Below are 24,204 nucleotides of genomic sequence, written 5' to 3'. Positions count from 1 at the left end.
GCAAAGAAAGTCACATTTCTTACTGTTCCCATTCAGGTGGTGATAAGGACCTATATGCCAAAGTACTGGTGAAGGCTAAAACTACATGGCCTAAAAGATGAAATGACAGACAGCAAATCTAGGAACAATAATAGAGCTAAGGGTAGGGGGAAGAAAGATGCTGCAGCTGTGAGATCTTCTGGTAAAATGAACTCTGGGCTAATAATTAGGAGATCAGGGTTCTGAACTCATTCATAATTTCCATAATGGCATCAGGAGAAGTATTAATACTTTCCCCTCTCTGGACCTGAGCTGCCTCAACCAAAAAACAAAGAGGTTAAACTAGATAATCTCTAAGATTCCTTCCAGCTCCTGAACTATTTTCCATGAAGCTTTACTAACTGGCTACAGACTATATCCCCCTACCTTGACCACAGAGAGCTCCAGACCTCTCCAGTTATGGTATTTTCTATTCTTCTTCATCACATTACTCACCTACCTCTTGGTCATGCCTCCTCAATCCCTGAGGGTCTTGGTACTTGGTTCCTAAAATTGTTTTCTTACTACTGCCTGACATCACCCTGATCTATTTCAATTAATATCTTTGTAAAAACTTCAATACCCTAACACCAAAGTTCCTTTATGCCTGCAACTTCTAGCAATCTCTTCCTCCACTTTTTCTAAGCAACTTTTCTTTTTTTGAGACAGAGTCTTGCTCTGTAGCCTCGGCTAGAGTGCAGTGGTGTCATCACAATTCACAGCAACCTCAAACTCCTGGGCTCAAGCAATTCTCCTGCCTCAACGTCCCATGTAGGTGGGACTACAGATGGGTGCCATCATGCCTGGCTAATTTTTCTATTTTTAGTAAAGATAGGGTCTTGCTCTTGCTCAGGCTAGTCTCAAACTCCTGACCTCAAGTGATCTTCCTGCTTTGGCCTTCCACAGTGCTAGGATTACAGGCATGAGCCACTGTTCCCAGCCAATCTAAGTAATTTTCTCCAATGGGCAGATCCTGCCTGGAGCTTGTCATTACTTGGAAATGTACAAACTCTGAATCCAATACTCCACTCTGTCCACAGCCTCCTTATCCTTCCAATTCTTACCTTTTAATCAAGTCTCCTCCCTCTCACAGCCCTCTTAGCTTTAATTTCCCTTTACCTAGCTTGAGATCCATGGACAATCTTTTCAAGGATAGTCTCACCAGCAACTGACTGCTACAATCACAATTGTCCTAAGCCATGTGCATTCACATCTCTGAGACTTTGCTCATACTTTTTCCTTTTTCCGGGAAGAATTTCCCCTTCCTAGCAAATTCCTATTCATCCTTCAATACTTCCAATATTATCTTTATCAAAGCTGAGTTAGGTCCTCTTTTCAAACCACTCTTATAGCAAACATTAACACGTTAACTGCCATGTGAGTTGTATTTAACTCACGCTAATTTTGAACCCAGGGCCTCATGAAGCATAAGTAACTCACACGTCTCTTCATTTTGGGAGCCGCCAGAACTATTTTTTTAAGTTGCATGCACAGAAAACAATAAAAAATAAGAAAATTTTTCATTAAATTAGAAAGGATTGTTTTATTTTTGAAGTTTACATTCTATTTTTAAAATAAAACATTGTGGCCCCAAAGAAAAAATTTATTTTCTAGCATGGCAGTCAATGTGTTAATAGCTCACAGTCAATGTACACCACCTTTGCCTGATCATGTTTTCCACAGTTGAATTCCAGCTATTTTTTTAGCTGGCCTAAATTCCAGAATCAATCCTAATAGACAAAAGTACTTTAACAGTCTCATATCCCTTCATGAACCAAGTTCTTAGACCTGGGATTCTGGAACTCGAGAACAAAGATTTCCTTAAGACTCCTTAAGAGTCAGCAGAACTAGTACACGGTACCTTTAGGGAGAACCATGGGATGTCATACTATCCCCAAGGTGTAGTGTCACCTGACTCCTGCGCCAGTGATGATGGAGGTAAAAGGGCTTTCCTTCTTAAATTGCAACCAATTTCCCTACCCAGCATCCCAGCACTCACTAGGGTTGCTGCTTTTCCCTGAACATCCAGTTGCTGGTCCCACGGTCACACTGAACTCTGGATAATAACCTTCCTTCATGGATGTGTGAATAATGCCCATTCTTGAAAGAGACTTTGTTTTACCTTAGGAATTCTTATTCTTCTTTGCAAAACAAATCTGTTCGTGGAGGCTGGTCTCTGACCTGTCAAGACTCCAGTACCTCATCTTAGCTCTCCACTGTTACTGCCAGATGAATGTTGACTAAGACTGACACACTCTGTGGATGCTGTGTCCTCCTCCCAGTCAGCCTCTCCAGACCATCACTGTAGCAGTGTCAGGTCTCCCAGCCCATGGAACTTCCTTCCCTGAGATGACAACTTTCACCTGTTACCCGAGTACAGGCAACATGCCTTTGTCATCTCTACATCTCCTGTGTCACCTGACACAGGGTTTGGCACACAGGAGATATTTAATAAATAAAAAAATTTAAAAACAGAGGAAATGAAAATAGATAATAACTGGTCCCTCCTCTTCCTCCTGGATACTTACTTCTCTTTCTGTAAGTTCTCAATCTGCTCAGTCAGTACTCTCTCCTCCTGCTGCATAGCTGCTTGTTGCTGTTCTGTAATGTCAGTCTCCATGGCTGCCTCACTAGTCAAGGTCTCTTCTGGGACATCAGACATAGAAGGCAACCGAACTACAACAGGAGAGGATGGACTTTGATAGCTTCCTCGACGAATACGCCCCTTTCCCTGCAGAGAAAAATTCATGTTAGAAAGTAAATTGAGCAAATCCATCAGTTTCACATTGCCCATTTAGGATAACAAGTGTACTTCCATCACAGCAGGTGAATGGTAAGAAGAAATGGAAACATCCTGTGAGGCCTAGGATATTTAGTGAGACATAATTCATCCAACATATTTAGGTAAAAATATTTCCTGTAAGAACACTGGAAAATGAACACTTCAGTGGGTGGGAGTACAGGAATCCATTGTGTACTGAGGAGTCATTTATATAGGGTGCTGAAAAGATATATTTTCTCAAGAAACTTCTATTCTTAAGATCAGGGGGGTAATAATGTCATTGTGGTCTACGGCCATACCACCCTGAACGCGCCCGATATCGTCTGATAATGTCATTGTGTTTTAATATTGGTTACCTCATATATAACTTTAGCTTCTGGTAATGGCAGACAAGTATTTTTAGATTAAATCTCCTGCTAAGAACAACTAGACGAAATGTAAAGACTCAACATGTTTGATGGCCCAGACAGCTAACAAGGTAGATCAAGGAGAGCTGCCACAGCATTTAGTGCTAAATTTCAGAATAGGTGGCTGAGAGTCTGAGCACAGCTTTTGACAGACTATACCAGGGGTTGGCAAACTATGGCCCGCGAGCCAAATCTAACCTTGTATGTAATTTTGTAAATATATAGTTTTATTGGAATGAATTAATTCTCATTAATTCACTCATTGTCTATGGCTGCTTTTGCAGAATAATGGCAGAGTTGATTGTTGAGACAAAGATTGGTCCACAAAGTCTAAAATATTTACTATCTGGTCCTTTATAGAAAAAGTTTTCCAACCCCTGGGGTAGAGAATAAAAGTTGGAGTCCAGACCCGTTCAAAGGTGTGGTCTGCTGCCTAGTAAAACCTCCACACCTGACACTAGTATCCCCAAGGTTTGCGTCCTAGACATAAGGATAAACTGAAATTATAACCGTCCTTGCAGACACTGTAGCCTAGCTTCAAGTCATCTGAATGGTTCAGAAAATTATAACCCCTAAAATTGGATTAAAGTAATTCCAGATTGCTTGTGCTTTAGGACCTGGCAGAAAAAAACAAACATATTCTTCGGAGGAAAGTAATGTTACCCTAGGCCTCAAAATATTTTCATAAATAATTTTTCAAATACTATATCTGAGACACAAAGGCAACCAGGCACAAAAGCAGACAAGACAATGTAAATGAAAACTAGTAAAAACAATAGAAATCAGAAACCCTCAGTGACTCCAGATAGTGTGTCTATTAGATAGACTTAACCATGCTGACATAGTTGAAGTAGTGGACTGGAAGATAGGTCAGAGGAAAAATCCAGAATCAAGTAGGAAGAAACAAACAAACAAACAAACAAACAAAAAAAAAAAAAAAAAGGAAAAATTCTAAGAAGGTAAGACAGAGAGGACACAAGATAGGTCTACCATATGTTTAAATGGAATACCAGGAGGGGAGAGAGATCCTACAGAAGAATTATTGAAGAGATAATGGCAGACCATTTTTTTAAAAGCAATTAAAGATATTAACTTACTGATTTAAAGAAGCCTACAACCCCTAAGAAAGATAAATAAAAATAAGTCTATACCTAGACATACAACTGCTAAAAACAAAAGGCAAGAGAAAAATTTAAAAGCATTCAGAAAAAACAAATTACCTGCAAAATGGAGCAATAGTTAGATTCAAAGTTACTTCTCAACAGAAATAATGGAAGGCAGAAAACAATAGAATGATATTTTCAAGGCAATGAAAGGAAAAGGTAACTGCCAACCTAGTATTTCATACATCGCTGAAAGCACCTTTAGGAATGACAATGAAATAAAGACATTTCAGATGGACTTAAGAAGAGAATCTGACACTGGAAGACCTGCACTAAAGGAAATATGAAAGGGGAGATAGAAAATGACTCAAAAAGAAAAATCAGAGATGCAGAGAAAAGTGAAAGGCAATGAAAGAATTCATATGTAAGTCTAAATAAATACTGACTACATAAAACATATGAATGATGTGTTGGATTTAAAATATACATATAATTAAAAAATACAACTTAAATCATATCATAGCTAAAGCATATTAAGGTACCTACATGATCTGAGAAAAAGACGAAAGTACCAATTAACAGACTTTGATAAGTCACAGATCTATGCTGTGATCTTCAGGTTAACCACTAAAAGAAGAGTAAAAAAAGGGTGTAAAACTTCTAAACTAACAGAAGAAAAAAATGAAATAATAAAAAGTAGCCAAAAGAAAAATGCAAGAAAGAACAAAAAAAAAAAAAAAACAAGAAAGAAAAGAAAAATGAACATATATCAGGTAGGACAAATAAAAAGCACATAATGAAATAGATTTTAAACCCAAATATATTGATGATTACATTAAATGTCAACAGATTAAACGTTCCCACTGAAATAAGAAGATTGTCAAACTGTATTAAAAAAAAAAAAAAAAAAAAAAAATGGCCGGGCGCGGTGGCTCACGCCTGTAATCCTAGCACTCTGGGAGGCCGAGGCGGGTGGATCGCTCAAGGTCAGGAGTTCGAGACCAGCCTGAGCAAGAGCGAGACCCCGTCTCTACTAAAAATAGAAAGAAATTATATGGACAACTAAAAATATATATATAGAAAAATTAGCCGGGCATAGTGGCGCATGCCTGTAGTCCCAGCTACTCGGGAGGCTGAGGCAGGAGAATCGCTTGAGCTCAGGAGTTTGAGGTTGCTGTGAGCTAGGCTGACGCCACGGCACTCACTCTAGCCTGGGCAACAAAGTGAGACTCTGTCTCAAAAAAAAAAAAAAAAAAAAAAAAAAAGAAAACCCAACTAAATGATGTTTTCAAGGGACATATATAAAATATAAGTATTCAGAAAGGCTGAAAGTAAAAGAATGAAGGGAAAAAAAGATATAGCATACAAATACTAATCAAAAGAAGGCTGGTATATTAACTGTAGTCAAAGTAAACTTTAAGTGTTACCTGTGATAAACAGGGATATCTCACAATAAAAGTTCAAATTATGAAGAAGATATAACATTTCCAAATTTGTACATGTAGCTTCAAAAGATTTAAAGTAAGATACTGATAGAAATACTAAAAAAAATAGACAAAGCTATGATCAGCACCGAGAGAGAACAAGTGGGTACACACAGTCAGTAAAGACAAAGAACTAAACAACTTAATTAGATATAAGTGATCTAATACACATATATAGACTTCAATATCTAACAACTACAGAATACTCATTATTTTAAAGCACATACAGCAAGAAAACAAATTTCCAAGGGTTGAAATAATTCATCTGACCATTAAAGTAATTTAAAACACATTTTCTGGTAGTGTAATTACAAAGAGAAAATGTAAAATCTCTACATATTCAGAAATTAAGAACAGACTTCTAAAAAAACCCATGGTCAAAGAAGAAATCACAATGGAAATGAGAAAATATTGTGAATTAAACAATAATATCAAAACCTGTGTAAGCTCTGTCTACCTTAAAGGTATAGTCTTAAATGTATACATTAGAAAAGAAGGTTAAAAATTAAAGAAGAATCTACTCTAGGAAACTGGATAAAAAATAACAAAATAATCCCCCCAAAAGAAAAAAGGAATAATGAGAAGAGTAAACAAACATTAGAGAAAAAGAGGATCAAAGGCAAAATGTGACTCTTTGAAGAGACTAATACAAATTTTAAAGCCCTGACAAGAATGAAGAAAAGAGAGAAGTCACAAATAAGCAAAGGCAGGAATCAAAAAGGAGCTATCACTATCTTGTAGATATGAAAAAGATAAGAAGCACCTACCAACAAATTTATGTCAATAAATCTGAAATTTTAGACAGTGGAGAAATTTCTATAAAAATCGAACTAATTAGTGAAGTCAATGATTAAAAATGTGAATGATATTATATTAAAGAAATTGAATCCATGATCAAAGCTTTCCAAAATGGAAAGTCTAGGCCTAGATTTCACTGGCAAACAAGAAGAAATAACAAACAAATTCTTCTACAGAATAAAAATAAGGACTATTTCCCAACTTGTCTTCAGAGGCCAGCATAACCTTGATACCAAAACATAACAAGTACAGTAAAAAGACTATTATAGGTCAATTTTATTCATAAACACAGGTGAAAAATCCTAAACATACCACAAACTCAATCAAGTAATATATTAATATAAACTATATAATATAAAAATATATAAAAAGTTGGATTTATTATAGTAGTATAATGATAGTTTAACATTAGAAATTCACTCAGTGTCACATTAATAAAATAAAAAAGTCTCATGAACACTTCAATACATGCAGTAAAGGCATTCCATAAAGTTCAACATTATATCACAGTAACAACTCTTAGAAAACCTGGAATAAAGGGAACATGCTTAATGTCATAGAATATCTACAACAATTCTATAGGAAACATCATATGTAGTGGTAAAAGGTTGAAAACTTTTCCTTTGGGGTTGGGAACATGCCAATAACGATCAGTAGTACCACTTCCATTCAACACTGCACTGAATGTTCTAGCTCACATAAAAAAAAGAAATAAAAGGTATAAGGACTCTAAAATAACAAATGGAACTATCATTATTCATGAACGATATGACTGGACAAGCACGAAAGACAAAAGAAGCCACACAAAACTTACTAGAATAAGTGAGTTCAGCAAAGTCACTGAATACAAGGTGAAAGACACCAAAATCAATTGTGTTTTTATATGATGAGAAATTAACAGAAAATGAAAATTTTAAAGTAATATTAAACTGAATTTAAATACATTAAATACCAAGTAATAATTCAAATTAAAGATGTATAAGATATCAACACCAAAACTATAAAAACACTTTTGGGAAGAACCAATGATCTACATGAATGGAGAGATATATTGTGTTCATGGAAGGGAAAAATCAATATTGTGAAAGTGTCAATTCTCCAGAAAGTGATCTGTAGATTCACTCAATAAATCTCAACCTCAATAAAAATCCCATCTCAATAAAAATCCCAAGAGAAGGTTTTGAAGCTGATTCTATAAATTATATGGCAATATAAAGAGCTAAGAATAGTTAAAACACAATTGAAGAAGGTAAGATGACTTGTTCTACCAGATATTTTTAAGAAAGCTATCGTAATTAAAATAGTGGTGGTGTTGGTGCAAAGGCAGTCAAAATAGAATGTCTAGAAACAGACCTAAACATAAAAAGCCTCCTGATTTATAACAACAAGGGAACTATAGGGCATCATAGAAAGAATGCTTTTTATTTATTTTATTTTTGTATTTTGTAGAGACGGTGTCTAGCTATGTTGCCTAGGCTGGTCTTGAACTCCTGGCCTCAAATGATCCTCCCACCTCGGTCTCCCAAAGTGCTGGGATTACAGGTGTGAGCCCCTGTGCCCAGCCAAAAGGATGCTTTTTAATTTCTTTTTTTTCCTTAGAGACAGGGTCTCATTTTGTTACCCAGGCTGGAGTGCAGTGGTGCAATCACAGCTCACTTGTAACCTCGAACTCCTGGACTCAAGCGACCCTCTTGCCTCAGCCTCCTGGGTAGCTAGGACTACAGGCGCACACCACCACACTCAGGTAATTGTTCTAATTTTTTGTAGAGATGACATCTTGCTATGTTGCCCAGGCTGGCCTTGAACTCCTGGCCTCAAGCTGGCACTCTCAAATGAATCAAGGTAATGGTACCAAATGCTACTAGCAGCCATTGTATTCTTTGCTACCATGCATTCATAGTATAAAAAAAGTGAATTTCATTTCATGTCATTGAACAAGTAGTATAAATTAATTTTATTAATTCTTAACCATTTAATTCACTATTTTTTATTTTCTGTATGATGAAATGGGAAGTACACATAAAGTACCTCTACTATATACTGACAGTTATCTCAAGAAAGAATATCTGTGCAATTGTTTGAATTGGAAGCTAAATTAGCTGCTTTATTCACGAAACAGTATTTATAATAAGTGACAAAGTATGATTACTCAGACTTGGGTATGTGGTATACATTTTCTTTGAAATTGTATGAAGGGAACCTATAATTTCAAGTTGAGCAAATGACCATATTTGTCGTGAGTGATAAAATGGGGAGACTTCAAACAAATATTACAATTTTGGAAAACTTGTAACCGCCCTGTGAATTTGACGGCTTCCCATATGGTGTGAACGCCAACAGTCATGGTTTAGTCAGAAGATGTAACCAAATCTTGCAAGGGAATGTCAATGCCTACAGAAATGAGATAGGACTGAGTTCACTGTCAGCAGTGTAAATTGGAGCTATGACTCATTTTCACTTAGCCTACTGACAACGAGCCAGAATAGCAGTGATGAACAACCAAGAAAGAAGACTGTCCCCCCTCAACACCGGGATATCATGCAGAATTCTGCCTCCCTTATCATTTCTCCCAGTCTCAACAGAAGGGGGAGAAAAGGTCAAGAAAGAGGGAAGGCAGAAGTATGTGACAATCAGAAATTACCCATCCCATCCTCCCAAAGTTTTAACCTCCAGATTAAGGTCTAGTCTGCTCTGGGAGGAATTGAGAAGAGCATTGGATTAAAACTGTAAAGTTTTAATATGAAGAGAACTGAGTCTTAAATACTAGAATGAGACTGAAATATTTGAAAATTATGGAATAATGACAAAATGCTGTTAAGGTAGCTGATATCCAGTAAGAAAGGGAAATCTGACATGATAGAGATGAGAGGCAGTTATAGATAAAAAGAAAAACTGATGTGTATTTATACCCCAACTAATTAAGGCTCCTTAATGAAATGGTTACACAAAGATGGACAGTCTCTCAAATTAGTTTCCAAGCCAAGTGATGTTCTTAGCCTTTCATCCCTCCATTCCTTTTTTGTATAACCAATGGAATTGAAGAGGGGCACCAGCAATGAGATCCGGGGATAAGCTCTATTATACTATGATATTTAAGTCTAGAATCAGTTTGTCAATTTGTTTACTCTTATTTGTAGCTGTGTGATAAATGCTAAGTAGATAAGAACCATATTTCTACATTTGGGAGGACACCAGTAGAGTCACAGATATGAATGGACAAATAAGCATTACTAATGACGGTAGATGCTGAAAATGGAAACAGGTGTTTCAAATAATAAAGTGGAGGAGATTGCTGGGAACACAGCTCATGGAACAGAAATTAATTTGATACCTCAATACTTCCAACTTTCACCTTTTAATGATTCAGTCAAAGAAGAAACTCAAAAGGAGGCTTATCTGATAAAGGAGGAAAAACCAGTGTATTTTAAATGGATGCTGTTCAACTACATGATTACAGAGGAAGGAAGAAAAATTAAGGATCTACAGAAAGAGATTAAGAGATTAAGAGAAAAGCAAGTGAAAGCTGGTCAAAAAGTAGGACCTGAATTGGGGCTGAACATGAGGGTGGACAGGCATGAATGATAGACAGAGCAGACAATTCCTGGATGAATGAAAGACAATAACTGTAGAGTGGTTTGAGACATTCCATTATTAATACATACCGAGACTGAATTGCGGGTAATGCTCATGAATCTAACTGCAATTAGTACAGGTTTCTGGATTAGGAAGGACATGAAAAGGAAAGCAGAGGTTAGAATGCACATGTCATTGCCCCATTAAAAGAGAAGGTTTAATCTTTCAATGGATTGACTATATCCATCTCCTGCAACATCGGGAAAAAGCACAGCTTGTCTACCTGCTTTGAAAAGTAGCTTTATAGCAAAAGGCTCTTTCCTTCCTCCGTGGATGGGCACTACTAAACTGGGCCTTTCAGGACTGAGCTCCTGAAAATTCATACTACAGAATGAATTTCACTTTTAAATGGGATTTCTGGGGGAAAGATTTAGATAGTATCCTACGATGAGCTTTATTTAATACCTTTACTGCCTGGAAAAAGTCTATGCTTACATTTGCTTTTAGAGAAGACCCTTCACTAGCTTAATCAACAGACCTTTGTTGAGCACTTATTCTGCGCCAGGCAGTTTAAATAGTAAAGGAAGAAACAGAGTTATTTTAATACTAACCTAAGTATAAACTATGCAGATATGGAAGAAGTATTGCTGGGCCCCCAGAAAAGTATGGCCATGATGATGGAGAAGACTGCTTCTCTTTAGAGATTTACTGGGGATCTGAAATGGGTGCTCATTGCTACAATTTCATCCTACAACTGAGAGGAAGGGGAGTAAATGGGCAATAATTAAACTTTAATGCAGCAGTAGTTTTCTAGTTGCCCTAACTCTATTGAGTACTGGTCATTGAGAACTGGAGGTATCTATATAGAGGTCACTAGTTGCAAAGGAAGATATTGCATAGAAAAGTGGGGAAACGGAGGAAATAAATTATCATTTTTACAAGGCTTTTCTCAAAACCTAACACTAAATCCTTCAAGAAATCTACTCGATAATAGTAGACTCATAGATGGAATTCCATTTCCTGAAGAATCGAATGATTCAGTTGCAAATGATTAAGTTCTCTGTATCTCAGGAGTCTTGGCAGGACCACCAAAAATGACATGATTGAAGGTGGGAACAGATGGTGGAAGGAAGTAGAGAAAAAAGTTAGGATAGCATTAAGTTTTCATAAAAAAGGACACGAAAAGAAAACAGGGCAGATTATTAAGCCACCAACATTTTATCCAAATATCTGATTTAAAAAATTCTACACATTTAATCACATATTCTGTACACATAAAAAAACAGAGCTAGCAGATTAAACATGAGGCATCTATAGCACCCTGACATTTGGTGATTTTTTACTTGTTCCTTGTGAAAAAGATTTGACAATAATCCTTCTATAAACTACAAATGCACATTTAAAATCCCAAGAAGGCTCCCATTTTTCCCTGTGATTCCACATCTTGCATCTTACCATTGATCTACGAATCAGTGACAGCCTGGTCTTTGCCTTATTCTCAGCAAATTCCAGGCTACTGATGTCTTTGAGACGAGCCTTATATTTATTCATTTGTTCCACAACAATGAGCTCCACACAGCTGAAACAGGAGGAAGAGAGAAAACTGTTAAGAGCTGAAGTAAATCAAATAAAGTACAGCACCCATAGACTGTTTTTCAGCTAAGTGTAGTAGACAGTTGAAGAAAAAAATCAACATCCCTTACTTTACAAACTCAAGAGACAAGGTTTAGAATGGTGGTTCACAACTTTGGCTACACTTTAGAAGCCATCTGAAGATGCCAGGCTACACCCCAGACCAATTAAATCAGACTCTCATGCAAACACTGATTTTTTTTTTAAGTTCCTTTTGCAGTCAAGATTAAAAAGGAAAGCAAAAGAAAACCACCTTAGAAGGAAAGGAGATGCTCAAGAAAAAAGGCCCAGGTGAAATATAGGAATATTGAGATATTAAGACTAAAGGGATTCAGAGCCATAAGACCACAGTTAGACTAGATTATAGGACAATACAAACTATATGCAATTTGGTAAAATGGAATTTTAAAATCTATTTAGAAACTATAAGCAGTCCTAAAGAAAAGCCAGATTTAAAAAATAAGATCCTTTAAAACTAATGATGCTCAGCTAGACTGAATCTAAGAGTTTGCATCATCAGCGTAAGAAAACCCAACAGTGTCCAACACAATCTTTTTAAAACACCTCAACTTATGAAATCATTCACTCTGATATCTGGATAGAATGACTGAAACATCTCAGAAGTGCCTGAGGTCTTGCGGAGGTGATGGTGACTGGCCTTACGTGGTGGTCTTACTGATGTCTTGTACGCTTTGTAGTGGGTCAGTGGTGTCTGGGCAGCGGAGAATGCAGGGTGCAAACACAATGGCCAAAGCATTAGCAGACATTCGATTAGTATCTTCCTGTAGTGCAATCCTAAGGAACAAAACAAAGCAAAAAATAAATGAAAAGGAGATAAAAAGGGAAAAGAATAGAGAGGCAGGTGGAAGAGATGAGTGAAAGACAGTATGACATCAACTGCATAATACTAGAAAGACATCCATATCAGTTTAAGGGAGACATTGTAGACTTCCCAAAGCTGTTCCTTTGCCTCTGGAGAATGTATTTTCACTTTGTTCCTTCCTTGAAGCAGTCTAGGTCAGCAGATTTCTTACCAAGGGAAATTTGTGACCTACCGCTCAACACCAACATCACCAGACAAACATGTCTACAGAATGCAGAGTAGAGGCTTTAAGGCATTTTCAGACAGTTATATATCAAACCAAAAAGAAAGATGGCTTTCTTCTCAACTACTGCTGAAATTCACACAGAAGGGAAGAGAGACTACTCCTGACACCTCTTTGATCAATTCCTGAGCATGATCTGAACCCACCTCCCATGAATTAGGTTATATTAACAGATATACATCCTTTCTAGTTCAGAAGTTAAGATAATAAGCTAAGCTACACAGTGCCACCATGAGGCTGAAGCTGCTACATGGCTCAAATAAGGGCAGAGAAACACCTGCCATGAAGTCCAGCTCAGCTCAAGATTTATGTTCCAAGGAATCCACCCATTTGAGATGCTGACTTTATAAATAGAAGAAAAAGATAAATATTAGGTCATTAAATATGCAATGTCCGATTTCTAACCAACAGTTTAGTTTATTATATCTCAAACAAGCAGCAGTAAAAGTATGCACCTAAACTATCAACAGTTTTGCCATCTTAACGGTAGCTTGTTTATGACAGCAGCGAAGAGGGCTGGAGAACAAGTGGCAATGAAATCGTGAAAGGCATTTTCCACAGCTTGTTGAGAATTGAGTATTTTTCCTTGTAAGAGATGGTCCAAAGCCTGAAAGAAGTGGTAGTCAGTTGGTGCAAGGTCTGGTAAATACGGTAGATGACAGAGAGTTTCCAAGTCCAGCTTCTGTAGTTTGAGCAGCGTCATTTGTGTGACATGTGATTGAGCACTGTCTTGCAAGAGGATTGGCCTGTCTCTATTGACCAATCTTGGCTGCTTAATTGCAAGCATCCTCATCATTTTGTGCAACTGGTTATAGTAGACATCCGTTGTAATCAATTGACCAAGTTTCATGAAGGTATAGTGGATAATAACAGTGCTGGACCACCAAACAGACACCATCAGCTTTTTTTGATGAATATTAGGTTTTGGACTATGTTTCGGCACTTCATCTTTATCCAACCATTGTGCCGAATGCTTGCAACTGTCAAAAAGAAGGCATTTTTCATTACATGTAACAATACGGCATAGAACTGGTTTGCCTTTATGTTGTGACAGCAAAGAAAGGGAAGCTTCCAGACAATTTCTCTTCTGACGCTCATCTAATTCACGTAGAACCCATCTATCCAGCTTCTTTACCTTGCCCATTTGTTTCCAGTGGGCCAATATTGTTGGAATAGTAACGTCAAACCTTGCTAATTCACCCGTAGGTTGAGATGGATTCACTTCCACTGCAGCTTTCAGCTCATCAGTATCCACCTTGGTCTCAGGTTGCCCACATGACTAAAATCACTCTAATCGAATTTCTCAAACCATCGATGTAATGTGCATTCATTAGCCACACCCTTCCCAAACACTTCATTGATATCTCGAGCTGTCTCCACTTCACTGGATCCATGATGGAACTCATATCCGAAAATAACACGAATTTTTTACTTATCCATGGCTTCATAAAAATTGCTCTAACAAAAATTTGAAAGATCATCACAAGCCAAATCATATGTTTGAAAGAATGAGGATGTACCTTCACAATAAAAATAAAACAAGAAGTGTCAAAGTGAAATGTCAGAAATATCAACTGTCACACTTAGTACTTAAAGAAATTGGACATTTCATACTTAATAACCTAATATATGTCAGTTTTCTAAATGGAGGAGCTCTTTATTTATTTAAAGGAATCCAGAAACTATTAAACATTCCTTTGTGGCCAGGGCAGTGACTCAAGCCCGTAATCCTAGTACTCTGGAATGCCGAGGCAGGAGGATTGCTTGAGCTCAGGAGTTCGAGACCAGTCTGAGCAAGAGCGAGACCCCATATCTACTAAAATTAGAAAAATTAGCCAGGCATCATGGTGTGCACCTGTAGTCTCAGCTGCTTGGGAGGCTGAGGCAGGAGGATCACTTGAGCCCAGGAGCTGGAGGTTGCAGTGAGCTATGATGACACCACTGCACTCTACCCAGGCGACAGAGCAAGACTCTATATCAAAAAAAAAAACATTCCCTTGCTTGTTGAGGTTACCTGACTAGATGAAAGATGAGGCGTTCCAAAGTATTGAGATGAGTTCGGGAGAGCTGGTCAATCACAGAGTATACACCACGGATTATCTCCTTTCTCTCCTGAAGGCCTAAAAACATCAGGAACAGCAAATATAACTAAATATCCCCGCTTATATGTTACATCCTCCTCCTGGACAGACACTATGTAGCAGAGAAGGCTAGCTCTAGAGTTTTCGAGTTTTAGGAGAGGCAGTCATACCTTTACAGCAGGAAAAGAGCAACTCACAGTTACTTTACTCACTTTGCTTGAGCTCTATATTCATAAGCAGTCTCCTGAGTTTTAATCTACATCCCAGCAATCCTTAATTACAGCAAGGGGAAAGAGATGCTCTAGTTTTTCAGCCATTGTGTGGCAGACTGATTTCCAGTAAAATAGAAATGAAACCAATTTGTCATATAATTTATAAATCCTCAAGGCCCAAATACCTCTAGGTGGGCCTTCATCAATATTCTATAAACCTATAATTCCAAAACCTGTTAGGCCTGGCATAAAACAAACAGCCAGCTTTACACACAGTTCTTGCCTAGATGCACAATTTAAATGAACGTTCCTAAGCATACTTTTAAATCTCAGATTTAATCTTTTAATCTGTTTTATAACCCTAGTCTTTCAGTCTCTTTGGGAGAAGGAACAAAGTGGTTTACTCAGAAAACTTTTAAGATACTGACATATTAATGAGTCTCTAAAGAGACTCATTTAAATAGGTGATGGTTCACTGGGAGTTTTGTATTGACTGTTAAAAGCTTATCTTTGGATCTGTAAGGACTAAACCATCAGAGGATGGTTTAATAATCTCTACTGAAGATGGCATTCCTTTCCCAGATATAGGCCTTTTCTCTAAACCCAAGAAGCTTATGCTTACCCATAGCTCGAAGAAATTCTTCATAGAGTTCAAAAGTCATGAGTGGATTGGGCAAATCTCGAAGCCATTGTTTGAATACACTTGCAATGACATGTATGTTATAGTCATCTAGATTTACGCTCTCAGCATCTATTTAGAGACAAAAGTAGATAGCAAAGCCAAAACATTCAAAATGATTCAAATAATTCACTTTAGAAACTCCCATCACTAACAGAGGCCTTTAAGTTTCTTAAAATGACTAACTTGTATCTTCCACAATCTAATTCCATGCTTTGGAACAATGCTTCTGTGAAGAAACAGTTATTGTTTGTTTTCCAAACCTGTTGTTGACTGAAATGTGTAAAATAAAAGATCACATATTTTTGATTTGGAAACATTATTAAACTGCTATAAATGTTTATAAATGCTTGCTCTCAATTTCTCTACTTATTCTATTATGGATTTGTCTGTACACCACACTTTGAGTACCAATGTTTTAGAAGACAAATGGAAAAAAGCATAAAGGACATTTTCTAAAAATAGGGCTGATTTTAAATCATTCTTAGAGATGAAAGGACAGTGATAATTGAGCTTAGGCAAGGTAAACAAAACACCTTTACCCTATTTCACTTATAAACTCCCTGAGGTTACACAGATTAGATGATTGGGAGGATACAGGATGAATGATTTTCACTTGTGCTGCTTCAAAGTACAAGCGACAAAGCTGGCAACCGTTTATAAACCAAGTCTCTGGTCTGCTTGAATTTTACCAGGCATTTCTGTAATCATTTCCATACTAATTCATTTCTCACTGATTTGTTCATAATAAACAGGATTGTGGTTAGGTTCTTGGCCACACAGAGACAAGCTTTGTACCTAACTTTGGTTCAAAAAGATCTATTCCTTTCCAACAGTGGTAAAGAACAGAGGTTGAGAGTGAAACCAAAGTCAATGCATACATTCTAGGACTTATGCTAGAGCTCTACAAAGACACATGCTCAACTCACTAATTATCAGTTTAAGTCACTATGTCTTCAATGTAGGTAGGCAAGTAAGATGCACTGGAAAGAGCACCATTTGGAGTCAGATTAATCAAGAGTAATGGGTAGTAGCTTAGATTATGAATTCAGAAGATCTGGGTTGAAATCCTAACTTTCTCACTTATGGGCGATAAGTCTTTGGGGAAGAACCTCTGTAAGCCTCAGTTCCTATATCTGTAAATGGTGATAATACTATCATCAGCACAGTGCATTGCATCATTATCAATAGCTCATTAATTTCCCTGAACCTAAATTTTCTTCTTTGTAAATCAGAGGTATAATGATCTTACTGAATTGTGAAAAAGATTAAATGAATCTGTCCCAAGTACCCAGTGATGCCTTGCACAAATGATACACTCAATATACAATATATACACTCAAATATATACTCGTATGTTTGCTAAAAGGACCACATAAAACCAAAAACTCTTTAGAAAGCCACAAAATGACAAACAAGCACTGCAGAAAATATTTCATTCTTCTGGTTATAAGTAAAGAATCAACATGTACTGAAAACTTGACCTATTTAAAAGTATCTGGTCATGATCTGAAGGGCACTCTCTTACCTGTATCTAGACCTTGTCGAAGCTCCTTGATTTTATTGGTTGAACCAGACTTTCGGTAAATGCCTTCCGTATACAGTCCATGCATTTCAATGTAGTTTATGAGCTTTTCCACCACTAAAGGAACAGTTCGGTCTTCACTGGTCAAACGGGACAATTCAACTCCAAACTGTCGAGATGATAGCTCTGGATCATACTAAATAGAAGATAATTTTTTGTTTCCAAATGTATTCAAACACCTTTAAACATGTTCAACCAATTCTTGAAGAGGAAATACTTTTTATTTCCCTCAAGTTTTGAGAGCATAGTTACAAGAGTTGGGAGAAAGGGAATTACAGTTAAATAAGTATAAATAAATAAGGTTATTAGTTTCAATCCTCTCCCACTGAGAATCCCCAAAAGAAAATAATGGAGTAGAAAATGAAGGCAGTGGCAAAGGGCTACTACTTTCTTTTCTGTCAAAAATCTCTTCAAGGAAAGGTGGGATTTGGGTGTGGGAGAAGGGGGTTGGATTTTGAATGCAAACAGCTTGAACATTTACCAAGTACCACCAGAAAATCTATCGATTTGATATGAATTAGAGTTGTCAATAATTTCTGAAACACAAGAATGCTTGGGTGTCTATGTAAACTTTATAGAAGTTTAACTTTCATAACTCAAGGCAGAGGCACATACAGATTGGCCTATGATTAGTCTTATAGCTTTTTTAATTGACTTTAATAGTAAGTCTGATATACTTTATTAACTATACCTTTGTGATTGCAAAATAACTGCTCAGCCTTAAGATTATTTGAAGTGATTCACAGAAAAGAAAAATGTCAGGTATTATCTCTAAGACTGAGAATGGTTTTGTAAATCTTTCTCTTTCTTTTCTTGTCCTGCACCATTCTCCTTCCCTAACACAAAACTGTATACACCCTACTTTCTCCTTCAACCTGCATCCAACCACACTTGCCAAGTTCTTTTAGTCAAACAATATACCCTATTTTTTCTTTTCTGTTCTCAGTATTATGACCCTAGTACAAATCTATATAACTTCCCAATTGGACCATTCCAACAGCTTCTTGACCAATTCCCCACATTGATTTCCTCCCCTTTAAATATTAATATATTCTATAGTGTATACAATCTACTTTATTATCCTCAAAATCTTCAGTGGTTAATTAGTACACATCAAAATAAAGTGCAAACATTCCTGAGTCTGACATTCAAGACCCTACTTGAACTGATCCTAATTTCTCTTTCCAGTCTTACATTCATACATTTGTCATTTATGTGCTGGGTATCAGGGAAACAAAATCAAGTAAGAGACACTCTTTCCTCAAACTAATAGTGCTATTGTGTGGAGATAAGTAAAGTAATAAGCAGATTTATTATACATTAAGGAACCACAGAAGAGAGGCAGCTAGATCAGGACAGACTGGGCTGGATAACAAACAACTAATGATCTTGAAAAGATCAGTGTTGGAAAGCAAAGTAGTACATAAGTAAAGAAGGCAAGAAAACCTTTTCCGTATAGGAAACAGAACTATAAAGTCGGGCAAAGCAAAGTAGCTAAGGGAAGCTATTAGAGAATTTTAAATAGGGAAAGAAATAATCACTTTGTTAGTATGCATCAGTGTTATCAGTATTATTTTGCTTCATTCATCTACATTCTCTGTGTTCCATCACTTAATTCTTACAGAATTAATTTCACATTAATTTGGAAGCACATTAAATTATCTTAATATCAGACAACATCTCTCAAAAGTATTTCTAGGGCTGAAGCAGAATAGAAAGGACATTTACTCTTGGAATATTTAGAGGACAAATTAAAATTTTTGTATTATCACTACATCAACTTGGCTAAGTTATTATTTCACATTTTCAATAGGAATATCACCTCTCTACCTCGGAAGGTTGTTGTAAAGATTAAGTTGAACATACACAGCATGGTACCTATGGCAAATACTCAATAAATTATTATAGAAATAAAATATAATAATGCTTGCTACAATGATTAAAAATAAAATAAATGTTAGTCAAATGTTTTGCTATCATTGTGACATCCACACAATCTATTTAAATGTATGGCTCTCCCTATGGCATTACAAATGTTAAGATTGTGAAAGAAAAAACCCCAAAACTTAAGAGTATTAAACAAAAACTTTCAAAATAATTTGATTTGAAACCAACTAATCTAGAGCACACTTACTAGAAAATTCTATTTCTTGAAATTAAGGGACAAATTAATTTTACTATTTTCAACTGAAAAACATTTTAAGTTTCTTTTCCCTCCAAATTAACTTCAATGTGTACTTTAAATAAAATCTTTATCGAAGTATGATCTACATAAAGTGTACAAATCCTAAGTATATGGCTTAATAGATTTTCACAAAGTAAAATATACATTTGTTACCAGGACCAAATTAAGACTTAGAATATTATCAACAGTCTAAAATTCCCCCAAGTCCTTCTCAGCCACTACGCCCTTCACTCTTCACAAATAACCAGTATCTATACCTCTATTACTATAAATTAGTCTTACCTGCTTTTTGAATATTATATAAATGAAATCATACAATATGTACACCATGAGTTAGTTTCATCTATTTTTAAACTTTATCTAAATGGATTAACACAGTACATACCCTGGCTTCTTTCAATCAACATTTTGTTTATGAGTACCAATAGTTTAATCTCATTGCTATATACTATTCTATTATACAAATATGCCACAATTTATTTATTCATTCTACTGCTAATACACATTTAAGTTTCTTCCAGTTTGGGGATATTTCAATATAATGTTCATTATATGATTATTCTTACTAAAGTTTATCTATTTTCTTAGTCTTTTCCAGGAGTCAAAATTTGGCTTTGTAGATTTTCCTCTAGTGCACAAATGCTTTTGATTTCATTTATTTTATTATTATCTTCCGTCTTTGGGTTTAATATGCTGGGTTTTTGGCTTTTTTTCTCTACCTTCTTGAGATGACAGTTTAAATCATTTCCAGCCTTGTTCCTTTTCTAATATACGTACTTAAAACTATAAATTTTCCTTTTAGCACAACTTTGATGGTATCTTACCTTTACTATATCAAACTCATATCAGTTCAAAATATTGTTCCATTTTTGCTGTGATTTAGAAATACATTGCTTAATTTCCCAATATCTGAGAATCATCTAGTTATCTTTTGTTGATGTATAGCTTAATTCCACTGTGGTCAAAGAAAATACTCTCAATAGTTTCAATCCTTTGAAATTTATAGGCACTTGCTTTATGGCCCAGCATATGATCGATTTTATATGTTTGTTTCATGGGAACTTGAAAAGAATGTGTATTCAGCAGCTGTAGGATACAAGGATCAATATATGCCAATTATGTCAAATTTTTCATATCATTTGCATCCTTACTGAATTTTTATCTGCCAGGTATTAAAGCTTATAATATTAGAGGTTTATAAAGTTAGAATTTTTATAACTTCCTGATGGGTTCACCCTTTTATCATTATGAGACATCTTTACCTGAAGTAATACTTCTTGCCTTAGTGTACGCTTTAATATTAGTATAACCATATCACCTTTCTATTGGTTGGTTTTTACATGCTACTATTTTTACCCTTTTGCTTTCAACCTTTCTATATTTTTATGTTTGTCTCTTGTAAACAGCATACCACTGAGATTTTTCCATTGATTTTAACTTTATTTGGAGTATTTACTCTTAACATTTAATGTAATTGCCAGTATATTTGGATTCGTATCTACCAATCTGCTCTTTATTTTCTCTTCAGGGAATTTTAGACTGTTGATAATATTTTAATTCTTAATTTGATCCTGGTAACAAGTGTGTATTTTACTTTGTGAAAATCTATTTTCTCTTTATCCAACCTGTTTTATGTTTCCTTTTCTCTTATTTCTTGCCTTCCTTTACATTAATCAATATTTTTGTTTTTCTTCTTTACTATCTTTATTAGTGTTTAAGTTATATATTCTTTTATTACTTTTCTAGTGGTTACTTTAGAAATTATAACAAATATCCATAACATATGCAAGTCTAATATATTGTTAGCACTTTTACCACTTCCCGAACAATACATAGACTTTAGAATATTTTGACTTCACTTAACCAACTTTTTTGTGTTGCTGTTGTCATGCATTTTAATTCTATACATACTTTAAGCCCCAGAAATCAGGTTTTCAGTCAATATACATTTATATTTACACATATTTTTACTCTTTCCATTGTTTTTCATTCCTTTCTATATTTGTTTCCATCTGAGACCATTTTCCTTTTTCCTGGAGAACTTCCTTTAGTATTTCTTTTTGTACAAGTCTGCTGGTAAGAAATTCTGACTTTTTGTTTGTCTGAAAATGTCTTCACAACACTTTCACTTTTGAAGGGTATTTCCACTAGGAACCAAATGCTGCACTGGTTTTCTTTTCCTATAACATTTAAAAGATGCCAAGCCACTGTTTCTTGGCTTCCATCATTTCTGTTCAGAAGTCAGTTGTCAGTCTTTTCATTGCTACTTTAGGAAATATTTATTTTTTTCCTTTCTGACTGCTTTTAAGAAATTTTCTTTTTCTTTTCTTTAGCCTTCTTTGTATTTGCTCCACTTTAGGGTAAAAGTGCTTTATGAACCTGTGTCTTCATGTATTAGCCACTATCTCTCAAATATTGCTTCTCCCTTGTTCCCTCTCCTTTCCTCTTGGACTCCGATTACATAAATGTAGGAACTTTTGATCCTTTCCCCTATGTCTCTCATGTTTATTTCCTCATTCTTTTTGTTCTCCACGTCAAGATATTTCCGCTGACCCAGCTCACCAGTGTTGTCTTCTGCTATGGTCATTAAAACTATCTTTTGAGTTTATAATTTCAACTGCATTTTTTATTTCTAGAATTTCCATTTGATTCTGTTAACATATATATTTAAATATGTACAGTTGTCCCTTAGTATCCGTGGAGGATTGGTTCCAGGATCCCACTTGGATACCAAAATCCATGGATGCTCAAGTCCCTTATATAAAATGGTGTATCATCCACATATAACCTACACACTTCCTCCCATATACTTCAAATCATCCTTAGAGTACTTATAATACCTAATATAATCCCTACACATCACTTCATTCATGTAGATGCAATGTAGTACTTGGTGAGTAACAAATTCAAGTTTTGCTTTTTGGAACTTTGTGGAATTTTATCCCCCTGAATATTTTCAACCTGCAGTTGGTTGAATCCACAGATATGGAACCCATGGATACAGAGGGCAGACTGTATTTCAGTTCTTCCATGAACTTCTCTATTATTTAAACTTAACTATTATTTAAATATAATAACCAAGATTTTTAAAACTACGTATTACTCTCTAGTAATTTTATAACTGGGTTATCTATGAGTCTATTGATATTACCTATTTATTTTTCTCTTCAACTCATTTATGTCTGATATTATATATGAAAAAATTGTGACAGCTCTAGAGGATGTTATCTCTCTTTAAAGAGGTTTCACCCTTTTCTCTCTCATGGGTGGCTCACTAGAATAAGGAAAAGATCACATTAATCCAATCAAGGACTGCCTCAAAGCTGGTTTACCATTTTTATTAAGTGCAATCTGTCAATAGTTCATTCCTATTCCTATGGTGTAATTCTTCAGAGGTCTCATTGAGAGTCTAGGGTATTGACTAGGGTCCCTCTCTTTGATGGTGGATACTGTATTTCCAATTTTTCTCTACTTAGCACTGTGAAACTGCAGAAAACTCTAATCTTCTTTTCTGATTAGCTTCGTAGCCTTTTGCCCTATACAGCTTAAGAATTTAAAAATCCCTTGAGGGGAAAAGTCTCTTCAGTTTCATGCTCACTTCTCTAAATGACTGAATCATGGTCCTTCAAGTCTTGGCATTCCCAAACTCCAATTTTTGTCTCTATAGTCCTATGAAATTGCTGAAAGCTCTTCTGGCTTTTCTGACTCTTAAATGTGGCCCTCTACCCAGAATATTGGTTTCTTGTCCTACAACAAAAATTGAAAAATTCCCAATAGGAGAAAAGTATCTCACTTTTTGGATATAGATTAATCCACTGTGCTGCATTCACTTCTCTCTAGGATCTAGCCCCCTAAAGTCCAATTTGCCTGGGAAGCTCCCTGATGCTTGCCAACAGACTTTTTTAGGATTGGTCTGCCACAAGCTACTACATCTTAGCTGGAAGCAAATGTCTCACTCAATTTCACTGTATAATATTTTAAGTCCTGATCAAATTTCTCTCTATATTTTGCCATGATTTGTCTATTAATTTGAAACAGATGAAAATTCTATACATGGGTTGCAAACAGATGCACACATATTTATACTATAGTTCATATTTGCATAATATTGTAAAAATTGTCAGTCTGTGATTAGTAAATAAGAAAATGTTGTAATTATACATCAATAAAAGCCAGAAATTATTAAAAAATGTTTGCTTCAAGTATCAAAAGTACTTGTTTAGTATCTTTTAGATCTTTGTGTACCCAAAGAGAAATATGTAAAAACATCAACTATGCTGGTGAACTTTGTTGTTCATATTTAAATTTGTTTATCTTTAATTGTAGCCTATTACCTTAAGGACAATTCCTCAGAAGACTTAAGAGTGTTTAAGAAAGTCGGAAACTTTTAAAAGCAGTGTTTTTCAAATTGTGGCTTGTGAAATTAAAATAGTAGATCACATACAGTAATGGTAATATAGTTCCATGAAAATCAGTTCACTTATGTACATACATCCCCCTATATGTGTATGCTGGAGCATGATATAAAACATATTTCTTACTGTGATTTGTGGTCAAAA

General features: G+C 35.7%; 1 protein-coding gene across 1 annotated transcript in view; it reads right to left on the bottom strand.

Annotated features, from left to right (window-relative positions):
• The window catches only part of MYO9A (myosin IXA), a 193,691-nt gene that overhangs the window by 1,556 nt on the left and 167,931 nt on the right, over window positions 1-24,204 (bottom strand). Inside the window, exons 34-39 of the mRNA XM_069458108.1 lie at window positions 17,404-17,596; window positions 15,819-15,947; window positions 14,918-15,023; window positions 12,461-12,592; window positions 11,621-11,744; window positions 2,547-2,749 (exon numbers count right to left, since the gene is read on the bottom strand). Of these exons, the coding sequence (XP_069314209.1) occupies window positions 2,547-2,749; window positions 11,621-11,744; window positions 12,461-12,592; window positions 14,918-15,023; window positions 15,819-15,947; window positions 17,404-17,596 (887 nt within the window). The remainder of the gene's footprint in view (window positions 1-2,546; window positions 2,750-11,620; window positions 11,745-12,460; window positions 12,593-14,917; window positions 15,024-15,818; window positions 15,948-17,403; window positions 17,597-24,204) is intronic.

The sequence above is a fragment of the Eulemur rufifrons genome, chromosome 2, assembly GCF_041146395.1.
Source record: "Eulemur rufifrons isolate Redbay chromosome 2, OSU_ERuf_1, whole genome shotgun sequence".
NCBI classification, from domain to species: Eukaryota; Metazoa; Chordata; class Mammalia; order Primates; family Lemuridae; genus Eulemur; species Eulemur rufifrons.
The sequence above is the reverse complement of the archived record's forward strand: the minus strand, read 5'-3'. Positions and strand labels throughout refer to the sequence as shown.